General features: G+C 33.6%; 1 protein-coding gene and 1 long non-coding RNA gene across 2 annotated transcripts; both read right to left on the bottom strand.

Moving 5' to 3' along the window:
- Positions 1-11,020: 11,020 nt before the first annotated feature.
- On the bottom strand, positions 11,021-25,897 carry LOC136220202 (uncharacterized). Its single transcript, XR_010684427.1, has 5 exons — positions 25,748-25,897; positions 25,059-25,174; positions 24,215-24,377; positions 11,353-11,437; positions 11,021-11,035 (listed from the first exon to the last, which is right to left on the bottom strand). It is a non-coding gene; the product is annotated as an uncharacterized lncRNA (long non-coding RNA).
- LOC136220200 (F-box protein CPR1-like) lies at positions 21,482-22,961 on the bottom strand. Its single transcript, XM_066007973.1, has one exon. The coding sequence runs from the start codon at positions 22,660-22,662 to the stop codon at positions 21,631-21,633; it is 1,032 nt and encodes a 343-aa protein (XP_065864045.1). The 5' UTR covers positions 22,663-22,961; the 3' UTR covers positions 21,482-21,630.
- Positions 25,898-27,374: the final 1,477 nt, after the last annotated feature.

Raw genomic sequence — 27,374 nt, forward strand, 5'->3', positions numbered from 1 at the left:
TATTTCTGTTTAATTATTGGCAAAAGAGTTTAAGATATAATTTAGGACATAATTGGGCTTTAAGTCCATTGTTTGGGGTTTTCTAGATAAATAGGATATCATAATTAATTAAAAAATTACAACTAAATCAGATTGTCAAATTTAATTATTTTCTATCTACAACAAATAAAGTATGATTTTACACTCTAATTTTGTTAGCATCTAAATTTGTTAAAGTGATTATTATAACACTTAATTAAACAAACACTATATTTTATTGTTTTTATTAATTTGACCCAATTTGTTAAATTTAGGATAAAATTGCTCGACTGTCAATGTTAGGGATAAAATTGTATGATATTAGACGATTTCAACCAAATCCTAATTCGCCTTTTATTATTATTCATAATCTGGCATCTTTTTAAACGTTTTTTCAGTATCAATTGAATTTGAATCCTCTAAAAGTGAGCTTATTATTATATTTCAACCATCAATTATGTCAATGAGTAAATTTAATGGTTGAAATCCGTTAATTAGGTAAAAATAAATAAAAAAAATAATTTACAGAAAACTACGTTAAAAAGGCACAAAAATCACTAAATCACAATTTTGAGGCCTTAGACGATGGAATTAGACCAAAAGAGGATGCGGCCATATTAAAGCTGCGGGTTTTGATCGTTGACCCGTTTCCGATGGAAATAGAATCCCAAGACGACGAAACTCTAATTCTAATTTGACATTTTTTGCTTTTTTTATATTCCTAAAAGGGTCATTTTGGACCTATTTGATCTCAAACTAAACATTCAAAACCACAACCCTAAACATCTCAAATTCATAGTTCAAAATAGGATTCGAAAACGCCTAACCCTAATTCACGTTTTTTATTATTATTCCTAACCGGATGTCTTTTTAAATGTTTTTTCGATATAAATTGAATTTGGATCCTCTAAAAGCGAGCTTATTAATATATTTTTCAATCATTAATTAGGTCAAGAAGTAAAATTAATGGTTGAAACCCGTTAATTAGGTAAAAAAAAATAACTCATGGAAAATTACGTTGAAAGGACGTGCAAATCAATAAATCGCATTTTAGAGACCACCGACGACAGAATTAGGCCAAAAGAGGGTGGAGCCCTCTACAAAGCTGTGGGTTTTGACCATTGTCCGTTTCCTATGGAAATAGGGTCCCAAGATGCCGAAACCCTAATTTTAGTTTCACATTTTTCGCTTTTTTATATTTCTAAAAGGGTCATTTTGGACTTATTTGGTTTCAAACTAAACACTCAAAACCACAACCCCAAACATCTCAAATTAATGGTTCAAAATAGAGTCTTGAAACCCCAAACCTTAATTCATTTTTTTATTATTATTCCTAACCGGACGTCTTTTTAAATGTTTTTTCGGTATCAATTGAATTTGGATCCTCTAAAAGTGAACTTATTATTACATTTCAACTATTAATTAGGTGAACTGAAATTAATGGTTGAAATCTTAGACCTACTTCTGGGTAACCATAAAGACCATTCATTCTCCAATTTTGGATATTCGTTATAGATAGAACAATGTTGATGTAATTATGAGAAGAGAGAATTTTAATTGTCATTGATTCCTTCCATAACAGTGCCAGACCACCCTCTTGACCCACACAGTCAACTATAAAAATGTTGTCGAAGCCAATAATTTTACAAACTTTACGAACTTTTCTGAAGAGAGTTTTTTGTTTCCATAAGGCAGATGGCCAATGGCTTGTGAACTTTGAGTAAGTCTAGTAGAACATTAATTATTCGTAAATTGTCCAGTCCACGATAATTCCAGCCTACGAGATTCATAATCCCAAGCGAGAGAGATTTGACTCGAACTATGAAAAAGAGATTTAGAAAAAAAAGTAATTGATATTGACGAACAGAGAAAATTAGGATATAGGAATTTACTTCTCAATGGAGAAGACAAAGAACACTCCATATAGAGAGACGTTTAATTTATTATTTAGCCATTTCATTTAATTTTATTTCATTATAAAATTCTTGAAGTACCTGCGAAATTAGTGATAGATTAGTAACTTTATAAAATTTTATTCCAACTCTAATTGATAAATGTAAGATCAAAATTGATAGAAATCATTATTAATTAGAATTCCATAAAAATCAGTGGATCTTAATTTAATATTTCATTTTTAAAAAGAAAGACCAATAGAAAGTCGTCATATTTTTTTTATCGAAATTTAATGATAGTTATTTTCCTATTTAGCGATTCCAGGTGAGTAGAATTAAAACAATGATTTACTTTTCTATTTAGCCATTTTCATTAATTTTATTTCTTTCTAATTATTTTAATTAATTATAATTACAAGTATAAACATATTAATAGTCATATATAATATTAAAATTTTTGGTATTATTTTTTAAAAAAAATTTGTGCCCAATTGCGTTTTACATTAAATGACAAGAAAGCATGAAAGCTACTTCATCAAGTCTGGATATCAAGCTGTTTTTCAAAATAGGTTTTGCAATAAGGTCACATGGAGCGTGGTGCGCGGAAGAAAATCTTGGACATGCAAATCCCCGTGAAGGCCAAACTGAAAGCTATTGGTCTCAATTGAGTTTTCTATTAATAGGACTCTGATTTAAATAGACTTTACAGTGGGATTAGTTACAACAGAAGATAAGAAGATTATGGAGAATCTTAGACTAGTTCAAAATATGAACTGTGAGCCTATCTAAATATATACAAAATCAGAATAGGATAAGGGTGTGACTATTTCCGTAACATCCCCCCTCAAGTTGATGGAGGGTGAACTTTCAACTTGTCCTGGATAGCTTGAAAACGAGATCTTGACAGTGGCTTCGTAAATATATCTGTAGTTTGGTCTAGTGTCGGAATGTATTGAACGCGAAGCTCCTTTGTAGCTACCTTGTCCCGAACAAAATGAAAATCTATTTCCAAATGCTTGGATCGTTCATGGAATATGGGATTGGCGGTGAGATAAGTAGTTCCCAAGTTGTCACACCACAAAATCGGAACATTATTGGAGCAAAAACCAATTTCTCTTAGTAACATACGTACCCAAAGAATTTCTGAAGCTAGTGTTGCAACAGCCTGATACCCAGCTTCGGTTGAGGAACGTGAAACTGTTCTTTGTTTTCGAGAACGCCATGAGATAAGATTGGGTCCCAAATATACAGCAAAGCTGGAGGTGGATTTTCTGTCATCGGGATCACCTGCCCAATCCGCATCTGTATAGCTAAATAGATCCAAAGACCGACCCTTTTGGAGCAAAAGACCATGTGTCGGTGTTGAGTGCAAGTAACGCAAAATGCGTTTGACAGCTTGCCAATGTTATGTAGTCGGGCAATGCATGAATTGACTGACTTTGTTGACAGCAAAACTAATATCAGGGCGGGTTATAGTAGCATATTGAAGTCCTCCTACAATGCTACGATACATATGATGAGCATCAAAAGGTTCACCTTTCTCTAACAACAGCTTACTTGTGGGACAAATTGGTGTGGAAATTCCATTGGCGCCTGACATTTGAGCCCTTTCAAGAAGATTCTTGATATATTTGTGCTGATTCAAGTGAAGAGTAGTGGCTGTCCATGTAGCCTCTAGACCGAGAAAATATTTAAGTCGGCCAATATCCCGAATTGCAAAACGAGACTGCAACTGAACCACAAGTTTTTGAATTGCTGAATAATTAGATCCTGTAACAAGGATATCATCAACATACAAGAGGCAAAACAATTCAAAACCCTTAGACTTGAAACAATACAAGGATGAGTCGGCTTTAGAACAGACAAAGCCAAGTTCCTTTAGTGCAACAGTTAAACATTGATGCCACATGCGAGGGGCTTGCTTGAGGCTGTACAGGCTTTTCTTCAACCGCCAAACATGATTAGGATAGTTGGGATGAACAAACCCCGGGGGCTGCTCCATAAAAATAACTTCATCCAAAGACCCATGCAAGAATGCATTCGAAATGTCTAATTGACGAACATGCCAACCATTAGAGATTGCCAGAGATAATGAACTTTGGTATTTCAATTGTAATATAATGATATTTGATTAAATTGGAGACTCCTAAGTATTGATTATGATCTTTCTATTTCACGCCCGATGCCGATTGAGGTCATTTAGGGTCGGGTGTGACAGATAATAACACACGAATCGTAGTTGGCTTAATTACAGGATTAAAAGTTTGTTGATATTCAAGCCCGGGGCGTTGATGAAACCCCTTAGCAACTAATCTCGCTTTGTAGCGATCCACTGTCCCATCAGGATGTAACTTGAGTTTGAACACCCAAAGACATCCAATTCGATTTGTCTGATCCGAACACGGAGTAAGTTCCCATGTACCATTATTAATCAACGCATTGTATTCTTCAGTCATTGCCTTTCTCCATTCGGGGTGACGAATTGCTTGAGAGTAACAATTTGGTGTTTGAGGGACTATAGCAGCAAGGTGGGATTTAGGTTTCAAATTTCCAGTTTGGGCTCTAGTAACCATCTTATGAGTTTTGGTAGGTATTGGAATTATTTTGGGTGGTTTGGTAATATTTTTGGAAGTAGTATTGTGGGTAATTTTGGGTGAGGGAATCATAGGTTGAGTGGATATTGTTGGTGACATGGAATCAGGAACAGCAGGCAATTGTGAAGAGGACGAGGCAGGAGCTAATACAATGCATTGAAGAAATTGAGATGGTGACTGATACAGAACAATGGCCAGCGACAGCTGATTGGAAGAAGAGGCAGTACCATTATTTAGTGGTACAACAGGAGTAGAAGCTGGAGTTGTGGTTGCTAGTGGCAAGTATGGTATAGCTGTAAATGCCTCTCTCAATGATGGAACAGATTGTAGCAAAGTCGAGTCTGACTGATCGGTCATGGATTTAGAGCGAGCTTCACAATTTAATTCCGGAAAGGGAAACTCATGTTCATTGAACAACAAAATTTTTATCAGTATGGAAATCATAACATTTATATCCCTTGTGAACTTTGCTATAACCAAGAAAGATGCATTTATGAGAACGGGAAACCAGTTTATTTGAATTATATGGTCTAAGCCACGGATAGCACAAACAACCAAAAGTTCGAAACAACGTATAATCTGGAGTAACACCAAACAATTTTTCATAGGGTGTACAGTAATTAAGTGTTGGAACTGGTAAACGATTAATTATGTACATGGCAGTATCAAAGGCATAAGTCCAGGAATTATTTGGTAATTTGGCATGATTTAATAAGGAAAGACCTGTTTCAACAACATGACGATGTTTTCGCTCCGCACAACCATTTTGTTCGGGTGTGTACGGACACGAAACTCTATGATTGATCCCATTCAATGACAAGTATTCAGACAGTTTTTGAAACTCACCGCCCTAATCGGATTGAAATGTCTTAATTGGTCTCTCAAAGTGTTTCTCAACAAGTGTTCTGAACTTAATAAAGACGCTCATTACTTCAGATTTAGATTTAAGAAAATATAACCATGAAAACTTAGAGTAATAGTCATAAAAGAGTACATAGAATCTGAAATTATCATGAGAAACCACCGGTGCCGGACCCCAAACATCAGAACATACTAAGTCTAAAGGACTAGAAGCAACAAAATCAGATTTAGGAAAAGGAAGACGATGCGATTTACTCACACAACAAGCATCACATAAATCAAGCTTTTTATTATCATTGAAAGGAATATTATTCAAACATAAAGTTTTGCGAACAATTTGAGAATTAGCATGCCCTAATCTAGCATGCCATAATGGAAAGGAAACATTGTAAGCTTGAATACGATGAGGCAAGGTCTTTGGTAGAGACAGTGTGTAGAGACCATTCTTATTGCTCCCTCGATAAATCTCCCTCTGGGTTGCCAAATCCTTCAAAACAAAGTGATTAGCAAAGAATTCAACCGAAATTGGGTTAGACCGAGTTAAAGATGACACAGACAAAAGATTATTTACTGTCTTAGGAACATGGAGTATTTCACGAAACTCAACAGGAGAATTGGATAAATTATAAGTTGAACGACCAATATGAGATATAGGGATTTTGTGTCCATTACCTACTGTAACTTCTTCGGCTCCATCATATTCTGAATGAACACTGAGGTTCCCTAAATCTGCAGTTAAATGGTGAGTCGCTCCGGAATCCATGAGCCAATCAGTTGAACTGGACTGAGATGTTACGACCATATTGGAGGATGGCTTGATGTTGTTCCGAAAACTACGGTTCAATTTAGGTGAAGGACATTGTTTGGAAATATGTCATGTACCCTTACAATTATGACAGGTAAGAGTACTCACATCCAGAGGCGCAGAGGCAGAATTATTTGGCCGAAAAGACGGCTGACCGGAATAATGACTTCGGCCACGACCACGACCCCGGTTATTGTCGATGTTCCGAGCAGCAAAGTGAACTGATGGTGTGAATGAAGAATTTTCACTCTCTCTGGCAATCTGTCTTTCTTCACTTAACAACAAACTAGTTAATTCATCAAAGGTTATAGACTCCATTCGAGCCTCTAATGCCCGTGAAAATGGACGGTACACAGACCCAAGCCCATCAAGAATCGATTCGACCAGATCATCAGACGACACTGGATGTTGGAAAGCAATAAGCTGATCACTGATCAGTTTGGCAGTTTGCAGATAATCTGTGATAGAAGTATTACCACGTTTGAGATTATGTAGCCGGTGTTTTAAGTCACGGATCTGAGATCGGGATCCAGTGGAATATGCAGTATAAAGCTTTGACCAAGCAGCTTGAGCCATTTCCGCACCAACGACTTGAGGCAAGACACTGATTGATAGTGAATTGATGATCCAGCCAAGGACCTATTGGTCCTCTCGTTCCCATACCTTATATACCGGATTTACAGCTCCGATGGGCAACTCCTTTGCAGGGGGAAGGATGGTTGAATCAACGTGGTGTTCCAACCCTTGTCCCTTCAGAATCGGCATTACCTGTGTTTTCCACAGGAGATAATTTGTGGATGTGAGTTTGTGGGAGATTTGATTGGCGGAACTGGTGAGATAATTGGAGACAGTGTTGTTTGGAGCCGATGCGTTTCCATTAGGGGTAGTCATACTGTCGAAATTGACAGGAAAGAAAAGGAAAAAAAATCGATACAGGTGGATCAAAGTGTTTCAGGGTTGTTAGACCTCTTTTGGCTCTGGTACCATGAAAGCTATTGGTCTCAATTGAGTTTTCTATTGATAGGACTCTAATTTAAATAGACTTTACAGTGAGATTAGTTACAACAGAAGATAAGAAGATTATGGAGAATCTTAGACTAGTTCAAAATATGAACTGTGAGCCTATCTAAATATATACAAAATCAGAATAGGATAAGGGTGTGACTATTTCCGTAACACAAACAGCTTTTCTGGAAACTTTGTTTTGACTATTTACTTAACCGAGAGAGTTTATTCCTAAAAGCAGTCGATCTTACAAATGTTTGTGCTTTGTGTGGGGTCTTTGACGAGCACAATCTTCACCTCTTTGTGGATTTTCCGTACGCAATGGAATGTTGGGTTAAAGGTAGGTGCTGATATGGCGAACTCGGTAGTGACATGGCTCTCGGACTCCATGCTGCAGCTCAGTAATGACGGAAAAGTGGAACAGTTGTGTATAGGGATTTAGCTACTTGGGACAAAGAAATAACAAAACCTGGAATGAGAAATTATGCCCGCCTCACCATGTTGTTACCTATCCTATCGAATTTCTGCAAATTTTTAGACCATCTACTCCATTTAACTTCATTTTTTCCTATTTTATCTTTAAATATTGTTACTATAGAACTTCTGCAATCATCTACTCTATTTAATAACTCTGAAAATAATAATTTTTTCAATAAACAATATTTTATTAATTTTTTCACATACCATTTTACTATTAATCAAACTATATCACTAAATTAATTTTTTTTATCCTATTTATAACTTAATATTAAGGGTAATTAATTTATTAGTCCCTATATTTTGACAAAACACACTGTTTAGTCCCTATATTTTCAAAAACACACACTAAAGTCCCTAACGTTTTTCTCGGTGAACTGTTTAGTCCCTAATGTTTTTCTTAGTGAACTGTTTAGTCCATGCCGTTAGACTCTCATGAAGATTCTGTTAGTCAATTTGGATTTGTGTTCTTCTTTTCCTTTATTTTGCTTTTCTTTAAACTCTAATGCATCTGAAATCAACTTTGAGTGTTCTTGTTCTTAATTTTCTTCTTAATCGTTCAAATTCGTAAGCGTTGAGTCTGTTCTTTTTATTGTTCTCCATGCAAATAGCTTCTTTTTCTAAATTAGATTACTTTTCTGAAGTTTGAAGGTAAATAGTAAAGGGTAATTTAGTCATTTCCGAAGTCATAAACGGTAAAAAATGTAACAAACAGACGGAAGGACTAAACAGTTCACTGAGAAAAAGGTTAGGGACCTTACCATGTGTTTTTGAAAATACAGAGACTAAACAGTGTGTTTTGTCAAAATATAGGGACTAATAAATTAATTACCCTAATGTTAATTTAATTATATGTACTTTGTTTCACATATAATGTTATTTTAATACTACTGCTACCTATAAATTTAATTTATAAGTATAAAAATAAAAATAAATTAATATATCCAAACACAAACCTAGCTAGGTTTGTGTTTGGATATATTAAATTTATAAGGTTGCAGCAATTTTCAATTAATTTTCGATACAACTAATTCAATTAAAAAGAAAACAGCCAATTCAAAAATTCCCAATTTGTTGTGAAAACCCTATCAACTAACCCAGAAGCATCCGGTTCTCAATATCAAATGAAAGACATTCAATACATATTTTGCTATATGTAATATGGACCCACACATATTATAAAAGGTCACACTATTTTAATTATTACGTGGGTCACAATACACGGGTCCAAATGTAAATTAGGAGTCTTCCGAGTGAGATGGAAGACCCGGTGCTTAATATAAAAACTCGAGAGAAATACGGAATTATTAAAACTTAATTTGACTCTAGGTTGATTTTTATGTTTTTGTTTTGAGACTCGTAATAATTGTTTTTATATAGTTATAAGCGTCAAATTTAACTCCAATGTTTTAAACGAAGTGCAGATTTACCTATATAGTTAGCTAACATATGAAATGATACAAATTTACCTTAAGGTTTTGGGGGACTGAAATCCCCAATTCAATGTCTCATTCCATGTCACTTTCACAAAAGTGGTCCCCACCTAATTAAAATAATATATTTTGGGTTTAAGGTGAAAAAATACCCCTAACGTTTTGTGTCAGGATCAATTTTACCCCTAACATTTAAAATGGTGCAATTTTACCCCTAACGTTGAAAGCCATGAGCAATTTTACCCTAACGTTGATAAATTGAGTCAATTTCATACACTATTATAAAACACAGATATTTTTGTTTCTTATTCAGCACCAATTGTATAACAATTCGTTTTAAAAAAAAAGATTTCATATTTTTTATAATTTAATAATAGAATTGGAGATTAATATTTATAAATTCGGTGAATTTTTTGAATTTTTTTTATCTAATTCGTATAAAAAAGACAATATATTTTTTATTTTTTTATTTTTATTTTTTATTTTTTTTCACATCCCAACATATGCTTGTGATTTGTTACTGATAAAATGACGCATATGTGAAGTGTAAATGACAAAATTCATGACCGAGAAGACAGTTTGATGAATTATTTCTCAAATTGAACCAATTTATCAACGTTAGGGGTAAAATTGATCCTGGCTTCCAACGTTAGTGGTAAAATTGCACCATTTTATACGTTAGGGGTAAAATTGCCCCTGGTCCAAAACGTTAGGGGTATTTTTACACCTTAACCCTATATTTTGTGAACCAAGGGACATACACAATAAAAAGGGCCCACTTTTTCTAAGAGGAACATGGAAGGGGACACTGAATTGAGGACATCAGATTTTCTCCCCAATTAACTCCATGTATAAATTACAACAATACATGATTAAAGTTTACAAAAGTGTACCAATTTAGACATTGATAACGGAATGTAACATGTTATTTATATTACTCAGTTAAGATCGGCCAACTATACGTGGAGAGAGAAATCAAAACTTAACCGAGTATATGAATAGTGTGGCCCTGTTTAGGAATTAGTTGTTAGCTGTTAGCTGATTACATTAGCTGATTTGACTAGCTGTTTCTGTAGACCTGTTTGGTAAAAATTAGCTTATTGATAATAGCGGTTTGTGCAAAAAGACGAATAAGGGCATTAATTTTGGCGCAGGAGAAGAGGGAGTCTATCTATTAGGGTTAAAGAAGTCCATTAATTTTAATATTGTAAAACGCTAATTGAAAAAGCTCATTTTAAGAGTTTTTTCTAAATTAGCGTTTTCATCCCAAAACTCTCTCCCAAACCTCTCTCCACCAAACACTCCAATTTGCGGTTTCAGTGGTCAAACCTCTAAAGTTGGTCAAAACCGCTCTTTTTATCCCAAAACGCTCTTTACCAAACAGGGCCTGTGTCACGTTTTATCGAGACCTAAATCGTTAATATTTTGTAAACGTTAAACCTATATCGGTGCTATTTTGTATGTAAAACCTAAATTGATAATCTCTCAAAAACCTTAAACCTACTTTGTTACTTTAACCCTAAATAGAAAGATAAGGTACGAAAATGGTCTCAAAGTTTTTTTTTTGGGTACAATTTAACCATAACGTACAAAAGAATACAATTTTAATCACTCACAACATTTGTTTTTTTTATGAAAATAGTTGTATCTTCAATAGATGAACAAACAACAAGTACAGCAGGAATAAAAACCTTACAAGATCCATAAAGGCATTAAAACGACTACAAAGAGCAGAAATAACCATAAAAGGTATTAAAAATATAAAAGAACAAGAAAAAATATACTTCTCATAAATCCAAATCCGTAGAAAAGCATCTGCAATCCACTCATCATCATTTAAGTCATTCTGAACATTCGGATGTAAATCCTTTCTTTTATTGCACCCACATAGATCCATTGATCCATGAACAAGATAAGTCGTTTCCGTATAACTGAAAGAATAATAGAGAACTGATCCAATTCAAGCGAATAAAGAGATCAGATGAAGTATATGAACACAAACAAAAATAATAATAATAATAAAAAACACAGTAAATCTAACCGAGGGGGAGAAGTAAGAAGGAAGACAAACTTCCCTCTTCTTCTTCAAAGTAGATTCACAAAATAAGAAAAATGGTATATTTGATAGATGAGGGGGTTTTGAGAAAATGCTTAAAGCAAATATACTTAATAAAAAAATGCTTAAAAAAATAAGCTATAAAAAAAAGTTTCATAATTATTGAATAAAAATATTTAATATCAACTATACTTTTCCAAACACATCCAACCTTCGGCATCTCAATCATCTGAAGCATCAGCATATGCATATCCATATTTCCTCCAATTGTATCCATCTTCTGAATTTCCATACCCCTGAATCAAAATAGAAAAAGGCAAGAGAATGTTCAGTGACGAACATGATTGGTTCGTTGGGAGGCGGATTTTACACCTGCGTACGTAAAAAAACTTTGAGAAATTTATCACCTATCTTATATTAATATTGTTGAATTTTGTAACTAAATACAAACTTAATAAGTTAATTAAACCACTCCGAACCTTCATTAAATATAACCTCATTGAGGTAATTTTATATTAATCATATAATAATCCCCAATTTATGAAATCCTCAATTTATATCCCTAATTTATCAAATATCCAATCAAAGTTCTAGGTCAAATCACTAATTTATTAAATATCCAATCAAATTTCTAGGTCAAAACCCCAATCTATAAAATATCCAATGAAGATTTAATTAAAACACTTATTTAGCACCCCGCGGCCTCAAACTTTGTGGAGGCGGGGAGGCCGGAACCACCCCTGGTCATGTTGATTCCGACGGTCGGAAGGACCTGGACCCCTCCTTGTATCCGCCCCCTGAGAATGTTACAGAGAAGACCCATTTGACACCAAAGATTCAATCTAATGATGGTACCATAATGGTATAGAAACGTCACAAACGAAATGAAATGCATAGAAAGTGAAATGTCTTGAGGGGAACAATGTTCTGTCATAAAATATAATACCATTTCAGCATCCATTTTTATTGTTTTATCGAGTCTACGGGGAAAAAGGAACACTGAAAATCGGAGTAATTATACTTATGATCGTCCAACTTTTCGACTATGATATAACAACCATATAAACAAACACCTCGGGATCATCCTTCCTACGAGAATCGAATGAGTAGAGACTTCGTCAATAGACATGTCCAAATACAATCAATTACAGCCAAATTGATAAAATGAGCAACATGTATTAATCAATGCAATCACTCAAGGTTTAGGGTTCAAGAAATAGTTTTAGGGTTTTTCTTTGACTATTTAAGAAACAGTTTCGTCGTAACGGGTTTAGAGATATTCTATAAACAAATTTCGTTTTTTCAAATTTCTCTTGAATTTTGTTGCTTTGACTTGATATAACAACTGGGGCGCTAGCTTCGAGCAGACCGAGTCCATCCAAATTTGGCCGATAACGACTTCGAAATAAAAAAAATTCAAGAGCTAAATGATATTTTAAGCAACTTTAATTCTTCAACTTTTTAGGTTTAAGGTCATTTATGTGTTGTTTTTTATGAGAGAGAAAGATAATGTTTAGAGAGAGAAAACTCCAAAAATGATGGTTTTGAAAAATTAAGAATATGGTTCCATAGTAAATATGATACCAAACAAGTTTAATTCTTGAAAATTTTCATTTCAAAGTCGTTATCGGCCAAATTTGGCAAAGTAAAAAAAACATGTAAAATTTTCCAACCATAGGGTTGTGTTTGCAAAAACAAATACCACAGGTACCACATCGCAAATTGGTCAAACCACATGGTAGTTATTTGTAATTAACCCTTATTATTATTATTATGTCATAATAATGTTACTTTATTTATTGATATAAATTCATATGATTACTTTCTGAGCCAGCCCCAAAAAACATAATTAGTAAAATATACATGAAATTCGGCCAATTTTTCCGTTTGGTTTTTTTAACTTCTTTTTTATAAGAGGTGATGCTAGCTTTTTAAAACAAAAATAAGCTTATATCTACCATCAACGGACAAACCCCTAAATAGTTAGTAATAACAACAATTAGCAAACAACATCAACGGATATTCAGCTGATTTCCATCCAAATCCAAAATAGCTATGAACAATTATTTCTTTAACTATAATTAAACACTTTATATCTACTATTTGGAGTAAAGGGTACTGAAAGTCACTCAAAACTTGAAGGTAAATCGTATAATTATGGTTTTCGTTTCTCCAAACACAAGGAAATTCCAAAACCAAGCATAAAAATGGAATTAACAAAAAGAGAAATTGAATTCATTCACCTGAGCATTAGGCAACATTATTGGCGAATCAAGCAACACGGCGGGGCTAATACCCGGCGGAATAGTAAAAGAAGCTAAAAAATTGGTGGTCCGAAACCGTAGCTTACTAATCTTATCAGTTGATGGTCCATTTTGGGTGTCATCTTTTGCACTGAAACTATCGTTTTGAGCATCGGAGAAAGGAATGGAGGTTTTCGAGTGCGGTTGAAGCAGTGGTGGAGATAGAATCGGGTCCATTACCAGAAGTGAAGTGTAAAAGTCACCCGATTGCCATTTTATAAAGCTAAGGATTGAATCTTTGAATTTTTACGAAATAAGTTTCAGCATCAATTTTGAAGAAAAAGCTTGATTATAGCATAAAATTACCTACTTAAATAATTATATCATATTCTAATCTTAATTAATTAAGGTTGATTAATTTTTTAATATATAGAAGTTTTTGTATAGCATTTACACTATGATTTTGTCTGTATCGACTATTTACAGGTTTTCATTATAATATAATTATTATATTGAGATGTAAATTAAAATATTACCAAAAAATATCAAATTCAAATTTATATTTTGATTTTTTCATAAAAATTTCTATTAATCAATTCTTTCAAGTGGATACTACTCAAATAATTAGATAATTGATATTCTAATCATAATTAGACCTGGGCATGGATCGGACTGGACCGGGCTCGGGCCGGGCCTGTCAGGTTTTTAATAAAACCTAACGAGGCTAAGCCCAGCCCCGACGGCCCTGGAGAACTCCTTTGAGTATATAGAGAAGTACTTTGGCACATACATTACGAAGCCTACCCAACCCGCATTAAATTTATTCGGGCTCGGGTTCAGACTGAGCTCGGGTCTAAAATATGAATCCCAAGCCCGCCCGTCCAAGCCCATCTGTATATTAAAAAAATACAATTAAAATGTCACACCAACTTTTCTTAATAAAGAAAAAAATAGTACACACAACACAATACTTAATAAGTTCGGAAAAATTCTAATAAACTAATTGTTAACATCAAATCCAAAATAAATTACTCCCTCCATTTCTTTATATAGGTAATTTTAGGGTATTTCACACAAATTAAGAAATATATTGGTTAATTAAAAAAAATTCTCTCTCATATCACTATTGGAGAATAAACATTCGAATATTAAAAAATATATGTACTAATATAAAAAAATTAATATTTGGATCAAAAAACTAAACTAAAAGTTCTTGGAATCCTAGAATGACTTATATTTGGGAAAAAAAAACTAATTTGCTAGAATGGCATGTAAAAGAGAATGGATGGAGTACTAGCTATCTATAAATCTATAAATTATATATATATATATATATATATATATATATATATATATATATCGGGCCGGACCGAGTCGGCCCCATGGAAAATTCATATAGTTCAAGCTCGCCCAATTTCTGACGGGCTTATACGGGCTTGGGCCTGATCGGACCTAATACCAATTTCATTTGTCTAAATCCGACTAAATGGATCTGGACCTGGACGGACCGGCCGGGCTCGTCGGCCCATGCCCAGATCAAATTATAATCAATTAAGTTTGATTAGTTTTTAACAGATCTTTTATTTTATTTGTGTGCATTAAATCTTTAATGTTTTATTTAGACACATTAAATCTTTATTTTATTTCTTTTGTCAAATTAAGTCCTTAATGACCCTAAAAATTAGTTTTGAATATAAAACTCGATTAACATGTTATTATCATTTCACCTACGTTAGAATTTTTTTTAACAGTTCGAAACAGTTTTTAATATCTGTAACGTGGTTATAGGAAAACTGTAAAAACCTTATTTTGAGATGTAAAAAGTATAATTACAAACATAGATGAAATTCAAAATATTTTTTAACTGTATTAGATATTCACAACTAATCAAATATGACATAAAATAAAAGATTAAGAGCTCAATGTGTGTTCAAATAAAAAAATCAGGATTTAATGTACCAAGTATGAAATATGGTAAATTTCAAATAAAACCCTTGTGGTTTCACTAATTTTCAGATAAAGGACTGTGGTTTACTTTTTGTCAAAACGAGTATTGAGGTTTCGCACTTGGATTAATGCTATTAAAACCATCTTTAACGACCTGAAAATGAAAATTTTCAAAAATTAAAGTTGTTCAATGCCATATTTTTTATGGAACTACATTTTCGATTTTCGAAAATCATCTTTTTTAGAACTTTCTCTCTCTTTACCAAACATCATCTAAATAATCTCAAAATAAAAATGTTAAGAATTAAAGTTGTTTAAAATATTAGTAGTTCTTAAAATATGTCATTTTTGAAGTCGTCAAGGGTGATTTTAATAGTATCAATCGAAAAAGTCCTTATTTTGCTAAAGTTGAAAACCTCAATCATCGTTTTGACAAAAAGTAAACCATAGTCTTTATCTGAAAATTAATGAAACCACAAAGATTTTATTTGAAATTTACCCTATGAAATAATAGAGGTCTCACGATGATTTTTACCTTTTTCGTATATAGAGGGTTTGTATGGCATCTGCACTATAATTTTGTCCGTATTGACTATTTAGACATTTTCATTATAACATAATATTGACATTACACCAATTTGGAATTCCAAACTAAAGATTCAAAGTCAATTAGGACCCTAAACTATTAAAATCATTAATCAGGTTTTTGAATTAAGTAAAAGTATCAATTGAGTCCTCATCTTATCCTAAAATCAGAAATTGTGACTATTTCATATAGACTGTAATAATCTATGTGTTGGTTTAAAATGAGTTTGGAAAAGAGGGTCTGAAATTGTTGAACCGAATGATTTTCGATGGCCTCAATTGGTGACTTTTGTTTAGAATGGAGACTCAGTTGATATTTTTTATTAGTCCAGGGACATGATTTATGATTTTGATAGTTTAAGATCCTAAATGACTTTGAAATCTTAGTTTAGCAAGCCAATATAATGCCCAAAATATTATATTGAGATGTCAATTAAAATAATACTTATTTGGGTCCCCAAACTAAAGTTTCAAAGTCAATTAGGACCTTAAACTATCAAAATCATCAATTAGGTTCTTGAACTAAGTAAAAATCATCAATTGAGTCTTCATCCTAAGAAAAAATCATCAATTTAGTTCTCATCGAAAATCATTCGGTTGAACAGTTTCATACTCTCTTCCCCAAATCCATTTTGGGCCAACACATAGATCATTACAGTCAATGTCAAATAGTAATAGTTTCTGATTTTAGGATAGTATAAAGATTCAATTGATGATTTTTGCTTAGTTCTAATAGTTTAAGGTCTTAATTGACTTTAAAATTTTAGTTTAAAGGTTAAAATGGATGTTATGCCATTAAAATATTACAAAAAAAAAAAATGAAATTCAAAATTACACTATAAATATAACTTATCCATTTCCGATAATTATTCTTATTTGTTTGAGACTTTTTTTTTTCAATTCTAGTAAACTTAATTATAGCGCCTTAATTTGAATTCCCTAAAACGGTCGTTTATATTTAAAATTTCTAATCACGACTTTCTATTTTTCTTTTTTCTCTCTCTTCTTCCTCTAGAAATTATAATTACCTTTACTAACATTTTCCTTATTAACCACTCTAAAACTCTCCATTTAATAAAAAAAACATAGATAGCTTCTCTACAATATAAAAAAAATCATATCTTATTCATGTTGGTATTCTTCAATCTTCAACGGTTCTCAGAGATTGTTAATGGAGAAAAAAGTAACCATGAGTTCTGCAACTTCATTTTCACCATTATGGTATTAACTATAGAAAAAATAACATAAATTTAGCTTTAAATTTCCTAATTTTCAATAAGTTAGCTCTCTCTTTACAAACTTGTTTTTGAGCACCATCTCTTATTAGTGAGAGATTTAGGATTTATTGAGAGGGATGCTTTGTTGAATTAAGAATTAGTTTGTGAAGAACACGAGAGAGAAGGCCGAACAAGAGAGAGAGAGAGAGTGGCCGAAATAGGCAGAGTAGAAAGATTGAATAATTCCTTTAATTAGGGTGATCATTGATCAATTGTATATATATGACAGGTATAGACATGTATGCTAATTAGGTTTCAGTGATCTAATTAGACGTATAGAATAAGGCCTGTTCTTTATTACTTAATTTCAGTAACAATCAGTTCAGTTCAGTTCAGTTCAGTAGTAATCAGTTCAGTTCAGTTCAGTTCAGTATTCAGTTTCAGTATTCAATAATTTATCATTATTTATTATAATTATTATATATTATTATTATTTATATATAATTTATTATTATTAGCATTATTTATTTATAATTTCAGCAATTTATTATAATTATTATAATTTATTATATATTAATTTATCTATTTTCATTATAATTATATTTATATATAATTTATGCTTTGTCATTATATACATTACCATTATTTATTATAATTATAATTATTTGGTGCAACTTATTTGCAAATTTTGCGAAAAGTAAATAAATATTATATTAATACGTTTACATTACAATGCTCTAAAAAATTAACTGGCTCAACTACCTTAATATCTCAAATAGTGCAATTTTATCCCTAATATTAGAAGCCAATAGCAATTTTACCCTTAACATTGATAAATTGAGTCAAGATTTTGTATTCATATGAAAATTCATATTTAGACGTTAGGAGTAAAATAACCGGACCCAAAACGTTAAAGGTATTTTTGTACCTTAATACTTAATTGTAATAAAAATTTAAGAGTGTGTATTCATATAAAAATTTGTATTTAATTTCATAGGCTTTAAATTATATATAAATTTGTGTTTGTATGTAATTTATATTTTTAATTTAAATTAGACTCATTTTTTTTAATGTCATAGGATTTTATCGAGCCTAGATTTTATTTGATATTTAATTTAGTTTAATCTTTAATAATATGTTTATTTATTATTGATATTATTTTTTTTGGTAGAAATATTATTATTATTATTATTATTATTATAAGCTTATTAATGTCCAATATTATCATTAAATTATTTTAAAGTCTAATATCATCATTATTGTTACGTTCGATTAAATTCGGTTAAGTTCGGTATCATTCAGTTAAGTTCAGTAGCATTCAGTTAAATTCAGTTCAGTTCAGTATTCAGTATCATTCAGTTCAGTTCAGTTCAGTTCAGTAGCATTCAGTTCAGTTCAGTTCAGTTTTTTTCAATAATAAAGAACAGAGCCTAAGTACAACTCTATTTGTGTATAACTAATTATCTTAGAGATAATAATAGTATTATCTCTAACACTAATTAGACTTATAGAATAAGTGCAACTCTAATTAGTGTGTTAATAATTAATGTAGAGATAATAACAGTATTATCTCCAACACCCCCCTTCAAGCCGATGCCGCGTTAAGACCAATAGTCGAGAGCGTAGTCGAGTGAAGCGAAGGTTGGGAAGCGGCTTGGTCAAAATGTCAGCAACCTGATCATCCGTCGGAATGAATCGAATATTGAGAAATCCATTTATGACTTGCTCACGGACAAAATGACAATCAACCTCAATGTGTTTTGTGCGAGCATGAAAAACAGGATTCGATGTGAGGTAGATGGCACCCACATTGTCACACCACAATTGCACCGGTAGAGGTGTGTGAAAGCCTACGTCAGTCAATAATGATCGAATCCAAATGAGTTATGTCGTTGCATTTGCTACGGCTTTGTATTCACTTTCAGTGGATGATCAAGCTATCGTGGGTTGCTTGCGTGTTTGCCAGGAGACGATGTTTTTTCTAAGATAAACACAGAAGGCTCCCGTGGAACGCCTATCATCAGGGCAGGCTCCCCAATCATTATCGGGGTAGGAGTGAACATGTTCAATAGGTTTCGAGGACATGATAATGGAAAATTCTAAGGTTCCTTGAAGATAACGCAACACCCATTTAACACTTTTCCAATGTTCATCTGTCGGATAATGAAGGATTTGGCATAATTTGTTAACAGAAAATGCAATGTCAGGTCGGGCGAGCTGAAGATATTGAAGAGCACCAACCATACTGCAGTATTCATCACCAGAGGCGAGATGAGTTCCAAGACTTTTGGAGAGTGTCGGGGTAGTGGCTATGGGGGTTAGAATGGGTTTAACATCAGCCATGTTAACTCTATCAAGGATGTCAGCTGCATACTTTGCTTGACACAAGTGAATACCGTCTTTAAAGTATTGAATTTCAATGCCCAAAAAATATTCTGCCCGACCAAGATTACGAATGGGAAATTCAACCTCAATAAAGGAGATGATACTGACAGTGTGCGCTAGTGAGTTGCCTGCGATGAGGATGTCATCCACATAATACAGAATGTATGTCTGAATCATACCATTTTTGTGAACAAAAAGAGAATTATCCGGTAGAGACATGTGAAATCCAAGCAATACTAGAAAGTTTCGTAAGCGAGTGAACCATTCACTTGGAGCCTGTTTTAGCCCATAAAGACTCTTTTTAAGAAGACACACATGATCAGCACTGTCAGGATCCCGAAATCCTTGTGGTTGCTCCATATAAATTGTTTCAGATAGATTTCCGTGTAGAAATGCATTAGAAACATCGAGTTGATTAATGAACCACCTGTTTGCAGTAGCAATGGAAATAACATTCGAATCGTTGCAGCCTTCACTACAGGGCTGGACATCTCCTTGTAATCAATACCCGATTTTTGAGTGAATCCCCGTGCCGCAAGGCGAGCTTTCTGTTGATCTATCGATCCATCTGATTTTCTTTTTGTGCGAAACAGCCAACGAGAGGTTATGACATGTCTCCCGATAGGATGCCGAACAAGTTTCCAAGTTCCATTGTCAAGAAGGGCTTTAATTTCATCCGACATGGCTTGCCGCCATTCGAGTAATTTATGAGCCTTGCTGAAGCAGGATGGGTCGATTACCCCATTGTCGTGAGAAACTAGGAGTGCTTCAAATTTACCGCGGGAGTGCAATGTTGAATGTCGTAATTACACTGCGTGACATTGGGATGTGTCGTGCTCGAGTGATGGACGAGGAGCATCGGTGAAACCCGTAGGTTCAGGGGCAGCAGCTGCGATGGTCGGTGATATAGGGGGAAACGAAATCGCAGATGATGAGTTTGTTAAGTTCGACAATTCAGCGATCTCCAATGTCGAATCAATCGCACGCCTCGCCTGCAAAGCATCATGCGCAGGATGAGAAGCAGCAGCACCAGACGCGTCAGACATTGGCGTAGGTGGAGCGCTGCAGGTTGGATTTGCACGGGGAGGGGGTCCCTGTTCCGTCGAACCAAGAGCAATTTGATCAGGCGCGCAGGTCGTACGACCACCACAGATGGGAGGCTCAAGCAGTCTGCCTACTGAAGATGACAGCAAGGGAGAAATCACAGGAGCAGCAATGTCGAGTCCATCTAGAATCGGAACAGCAGACGTACCAGCCAGATTTCTAACGATAGAGGGCTCACTGTTTACAGTGGTAGATACCACAGGTGACACACAAGACGAGGATGAATATATATGAGAAGGAGGAATGGAATTTTGAGGATTACCTGGATAGGGTCCAAGTAGAGAAGGTAGTTCATGAGCTATCACTTCCAACCCTGCGCTAGATGAGAGAGGCACGGACGTTGTCTGTGTTGCCGGAAAAATTCCTTCATCATGTTTCACAAATTTGCAAATGCATATCCTACTCGTTGAGAAATCCAAACACACATCTCCAGAATGATTTGAGGAGGGTCCTAAGTATATACATAGTTTGGAACGAAAATCAAACTTGTGTTTATTATATGGACGAAGTAAAGAATAATTGCCACTACCAAAAACGCGAAGCGACGAGTAATTAGGTCGTTCTCGATGAAACAAGAAATAAGGAGAGCGATTTCGAGGTGTTTTAGTTGGGAGAATGTTGATCATGCGTACGCTATGAATCTCACTTTTAAAGCTAGTTTCCTAAATAGTTATAACTCCTGTTGATGTAATCTCACTTTTGATATTCACAAATCCCGTTTAAGATGTCCGGATACTCAATAATAGTAACTAACTCGAATCATCCTCATCAATAGCTTTTTTTTATGCAATATTCATTCACATTCACTATGTTTAATTAACTACAAATCAAATTTAATTCAATCCATAATAAGTAGACAAATTTAATTCAATCCATAATCCATAACGGGAAGAGAAATTTTCAAAGAACAAGTTGTTGAATCCATAAACTAATAATAACTAATAAACTAGAGATAAATTATGCAGCTCTGGGTAGAGGAATAAACTGATGTTGAATCCACTGGAGAAGCTACACCCACATAAGACTTTCAGTACAAAGAATAGGAAAACGACTCGACAAATTACAACCATTGTCGATTTCAATGTTTCCAAAACTTTTCTCTTCAACATCATACGAGGCCAATTTGTTCCTACCATGACTAAGCAGAATCTTAGTCCTACTCTTTAAAAATCCCAAAATTTTGAATATTCTGGGTTCTTTAATAGAGCAAAATTGCTCCCAAGTAAACTGGTCAAATCCATCATTCTTCTTTCTGATGTATATATCAGCACGGGGAAGAAAAATAGAAGAAAAGCTTATGCAAAGACGCCCTTCTAAAACATGCAAATCAGTCAGAACTAGTTTGATTGAGGAAAAAGGCTGAGGCAATACCTGGAACTTCTCTTTTGTCACATCAAATGCCAAAATATCAGGTCTACATAAGCCTAACCAGTTTAGACTACCATCCGCAAAGTATCCATATCCAAAGCATAATCCTACAGAATCTGGACAATCTTCAATCCTTCTACAAATCTTCAATTGCATCCCCAAAATCCAAACTTGATTTTCATTCGATGTAGATAACATAAACACAACCTTGTAATCACGAATAGACTCGTCATAACCCAAACCCAAACCAATTAGTCTGTAATCGTTTGGGGTTTTCAAAGGGCAGTCTGGAAGATTCATGTACTCTCGAATGGATGGATTCCATAAAGCAATCTTGGAACAACCTCCATATAGAAGAAGCAAACCGTTGCAGCTTCCATAGATCTCTGTCCACATATCTACGCTTGGTTTTTCGAGTGCAAGTTCTTCTTCCTCACCATTATTCATATCAATTACATGAAATCGTCTTGGCTCGTTCTTTAACGACATATGCTGTAAAATCACCTTGCGACGATTGATGTTTTCAGAAGATCTATGGAGATGGGAATTCACAAACTTAGGGCTATCAATGATTGAGCATAAAGATTTAGAAAGACATCTGAAACGAAGAACTGACTTAACCGGCAAACGTTGGTGAATTTCAGTGATTAAATCTTCAGGAATACGTGCCATTGCTTATGACTATGTTTCATTCAATGTTTCCAATTTCTTTTTGCTTCTGATTATATATAAAACTTGAGAACAAAAGGCCTATATTTTAGCAAAGTGTAAGTCATGATTTTGTGTGTTTCCTAAATACTATTATCAATTTTATATTTTGTTTTTATTACTAATACACTTTTTGACAATATTTTCTCCAATTTCCTTTTATTTATGGTAAAAAAAAGTTTTTAGTAGTAATTATAAATAATCCTAATTAAACTTTAAAAATTAAGAAGAATGTGAATTGCTTTAAAAAAAAGAGTGAATTTTTGCATAAAAAATAAAAAATTAAGAGAAAAATATTAAAAACGTACTGTATAACAAAAGAAATGCTAATAAAGTAGTGCACAACTAAATTACCCAAAGGTATGATTTTGGCAGACTGATATGCAGATGTTCATCAGTCTGCCAAAATCATACCTCTAGGTAATTTAGTTGTGCACTACCTTTCCATCTCTAAATCTTTCTTGAATTTCACCCTCCATTTCTAAATCTTTGTAGAATTCTCCTTCTCCATATCGAGTATCTGTCTCAATTTATCCTTTTCGACTCTCTCATAAACCTCCACAAATCTCTCCACAACTCTAGCTAACGTCCTTATTCCAACATCTGATTCGTTGAGGCAGGTGTTGGCATCGACCTCGACGAATCAGATGTTGGAACAAGGACATTAGAAAAAGCTGTGGAGAGATTTGGGGAGGTTTATGAGAGTCGAAAAGGATAAATTGAGACAGATACTCGACATTGAGAATGAGAAATTCTACAAAGATTTAGAAATGGGGAGGGTGAAATTCAAGAAAGATTTAGAGATGGAAAAGTGCAATTCAAGAAAGTCAAAATTGGTGATGATTAACTGAATAATTAAAATTTTAGAGAAAGTTGTTGGTGAAACAGTTTGAATTTTAACAGTCTGCTGACCTCAAGTCCATATTTCTTTTGTCCATATTTGAGAGTTAGATTAAAGTATCTAAAGAGTTTCTAGGTTCTCGAAACAATACAAATGGTTTAGCAATCTCTAAAATGGTACAGAGATCATGTTATGTTTTCAAAATTACTTAAGGATTAGAGGTATATATCTAGAGAGTTTCTAAAAAATTGATTTTTTTGTTCAGTGTTCATTAACAGTTCATATCATCAAAACTCAATTTATTTTCTAGAAACTCTTATGAGTTTTCAGGTTTGAGAACCAATGACCATTTAAAATAAACAAAAAAATCAAAAATCTTTTGATAGAGGAGGTTTTAAAACAAAGGCCCTAATCTATTTCAGAAAAAAACAATTATAAAGAATCCAAAAATCTTTGGTTTTATAAGTTTTTAAAGGTTCATCTTCATCATAGATTTAAAAAAGAACGCAATAAAAAATGAACTTTTTATTTGAAAAGAAAAGGCACAAAATCACCCGAAAATTAGAGAAAGAAAAAACAGAAAATGAATTAAGAAGAAACAAGTGATAATAACCAAAAGAAAAAAGAAAAAAGATCAGAGGACGAGCCAAACGAGAACGAAGGCAGAAGCGTTACCTATGTCACGATTTAAACAACGGACATAAGATGAGGGGCAGCAGTTCGAAATATCAGTCCAGAGGGCGAGCTTCCCTCAAACTTTGACTGTCGGACACCGGTGAGCTTATCGACCGAAATGGAAGAACCTCGGGTTAATCGACAAATATGAAAAACCAGGTTCCTATATAGCATAATAAAGATAAAATTTAGGACATTAAATACATAAATCAAATAACCATTTAAATTTCCTAAGGAACTGCATTTTATGATTTAAATAAAATAGCGATACTAGTATAAATCAAAGGACTCTCTACAGCATACAAAAGCAAGACTAATTGAGATGAGATTCAGGGATTCATGGTCTCCAAAGACAGTCATTAAGTAGCCATTAACTAGAGTATTCTTAAAGCCCCATTACTACAGTTCCCAATTTATAACCAGAAAAAGGAGCATCAATAATGCCCAAAATAATTGACTACCGAAATAAAAGCCATTCAATTTCTTTCAAACTTGAATGAAAGAGGAGAAAAGCATCACTGACTTTAACATGGACAGGCAGTAAGTTTCAAAGGACAAATATCAAGAAAATAAAGTTTGCACATTAAAATAATACAGAGCTTAGAGCATCCACAGGTTCAGCCCAGCTGTAGAGTATCTTTCAACTCAAGCAAGGAATTAAGTTCAAGTTGTCCCTCCCCAAAACAAAAACGCGGAGTGTAGAAACCTTTTCTCATTGCTAATATCAAAATATTAATGAAGCTATACAGGTACTCAATCAAAAGCCACATTCAGTTCTTGTTTCCTATAGCACAGAATACAAGCTAAAAGCACAAGCAAAACATGAAAAAAATCACAAGCTCACCAATTTGGCATTGATGTTCTTGTTTCCAGCAGTGGCCATGACTATCAATAACCGTGAAGATCAGAAGACAATTTGCAGTACCGATTTAGCAGATATTTGTCGATTGGAAGAAAAGGCTAGAGAGCCAAAAAAAAAAAAAAAAAAAAAAAAAAACTCATTAGAATTTTGACCAACTCATTAGCACTAACAGTAAATACACTTACAACTAAGTATCAATATGAGAAAGCAAAACACACTCTATCTCGCCAATCTCCCCAATCATTCACCACAAACAATAACTATATTACATATAGCATAGTTTTGACATTTGAGGAAACATTTCAACAAGAAGTCTTAAAGATATCTTGAGACTTAGCAATAATTGAATCTCAGTACATAAAAATCGAAACACCATATCAGGACTCTGTGGCTTCCATTCACAGGAAAAGTTTTTCTAAGATGGATATGTTCTTGAACTTCGAGACCGTACTTCATACTCAAGCTCAAGATTCGGAGATGTCAACTCAAGCCGGAACTTCTAGAGATAACTAAAAGAAGAAAAGAATTCTCCTAATTTACACAATTATTGACTATTGAGCCACAAACAAGAATTCAAATCCCTAAATTAATTCATAAACACAGAAGCGATTGCATAACAGAGTCAATAACAACCGGAATCGGTAAAGAGAGAAAGAAAGAAAGAAGCAAACCAAAACTGTTGAGAGAAGGCAAACGCGTGATCTCTAAGGACGATCGCCGATCGGGGAGGGGAGCCATGGGAGAGTAAGCTTCGAATTTGTAAGAAGGCAGAGAAAGGAGATGGAGATAGAAGATGGAGGAGGCTTCTTTTATTTTAAATGATTTTGCATTAGTTTTCATCTTATTTTAAATTAAATCCTAAATGTAATTTGTGTGTAAACTTAAATAATTTGTAAATTTCTCCATTTAGGTAATATTTACTAATTCCTTACTAAAAATTAGATAAACTTTCTATAATCAAATAATTTGTAAAAAAAATGCAATTAAATTTTGCTTCCTAATTAGTCTTGACTTTTATTTAGGGTAATTTTTTTTTGTACATAGGTTAAGAATATTCTAAATTTAATTTACCATATATATGTATGCATTACTAAATTTATTATTATTCACAAAATGTTTAAAATATCTTTTATTTATTCATTAAAAAATAAATAATAAATATTATTAAAATTATTAAAATTAGAGTAGAACAATATAAAATTATAAAAAGTGATTTTTTTAAGAGAATAAAAAATATATATTTTTTTATAATTAATATACAAAAATATAAGAATTTCGTTACATAAATACTACTCAAACTTCATTAAAACTATTTTGATTAAATTTAAAAATTAGAAGCTAAGTTATTTTATTTATATAATTAGATGCAATTTTATACTTTCATATATAAGAATAAATAAAGGGACTAAAGAGTTGATTAAGGTGAAACCTACATCTTATAATAACATGATGGATCTATTAGTGAGTTAAGTAAAAACATAACCATCTTATAATTATTTATTCTAAAATGGTAATTATTTATTCTAAAAGACAAAACCACGGACAACGGCGATGACCTAGCCTCCTCGTCATGCCTTCCTCTTCGCCGGCTGGCGAGCTTGCTTCATATGCTATCACGCATCTGTTCGACAGACCCTCCTTTGCGAAACTTTCTGATAAGGGTACCAATCAATCCCCGAAATCCTTTGCTGATGCTCTTAAGCATTCAATCACGTCCACTGCGATACCCCCTCCGTCTATACCAACGGAGATCCCCACGCCATCTCTGCCTTTGGTCTCGGAAGAGTGAGGCTTCAAAGCAATCCGGATTCCTCAGCGGATCTATGAAGAGCGGGTTAAAGCTGTCCAATTCTCGGTCATTGGACGGGTGTCGCTGAACAAAGGGGAAAAACCATGGAAACATGCTGAGCTTAAACATAAGTTGAATATGGAGTTGCCAAAAGATTATATTTTGAGAAGATGGACAAGGTTTTCAAGAGTTCATAAGGAAACATGTCAATGTCAAGATGGTAGAGATAGTTCATTAATAATGAGACACAATAATATGTTTAAAATTGCTTCCACCTTAACTGATGAGGCTGCTATTTCAATTGAAGGGACTGAGTTTGTAAAAAAATCCCTTGATGGGCTAGTGGAGCAAGTTAAGGAATTATATATTTCTATTGGGGGGTCTTCTAGAGATGGTTTCATAGCTGGAACTTCGCAAGAAAATCGTTATCTGGATCCTTTTCAAGTCAAGACTAAAGGTAGTGGAAAACGTCTTACATCATGAAGAGATAGAAAGGAAAAAATTAGACA

This window comes from Euphorbia lathyris, chromosome 2, assembly GCF_963576675.1.
Source record: "Euphorbia lathyris chromosome 2, ddEupLath1.1, whole genome shotgun sequence".
NCBI classification, from domain to species: Eukaryota; Viridiplantae; Streptophyta; class Magnoliopsida; order Malpighiales; family Euphorbiaceae; genus Euphorbia; species Euphorbia lathyris.

Bases quoted from the DNA above. Each gene is read 5' to 3' on its own strand.
- LOC136220200 (XM_066007973.1), bottom strand. From the start codon at position 22,662: ATGGCACGTATTCCTGAAGATTTAATCACTGAAATTCACCAACGTTTG.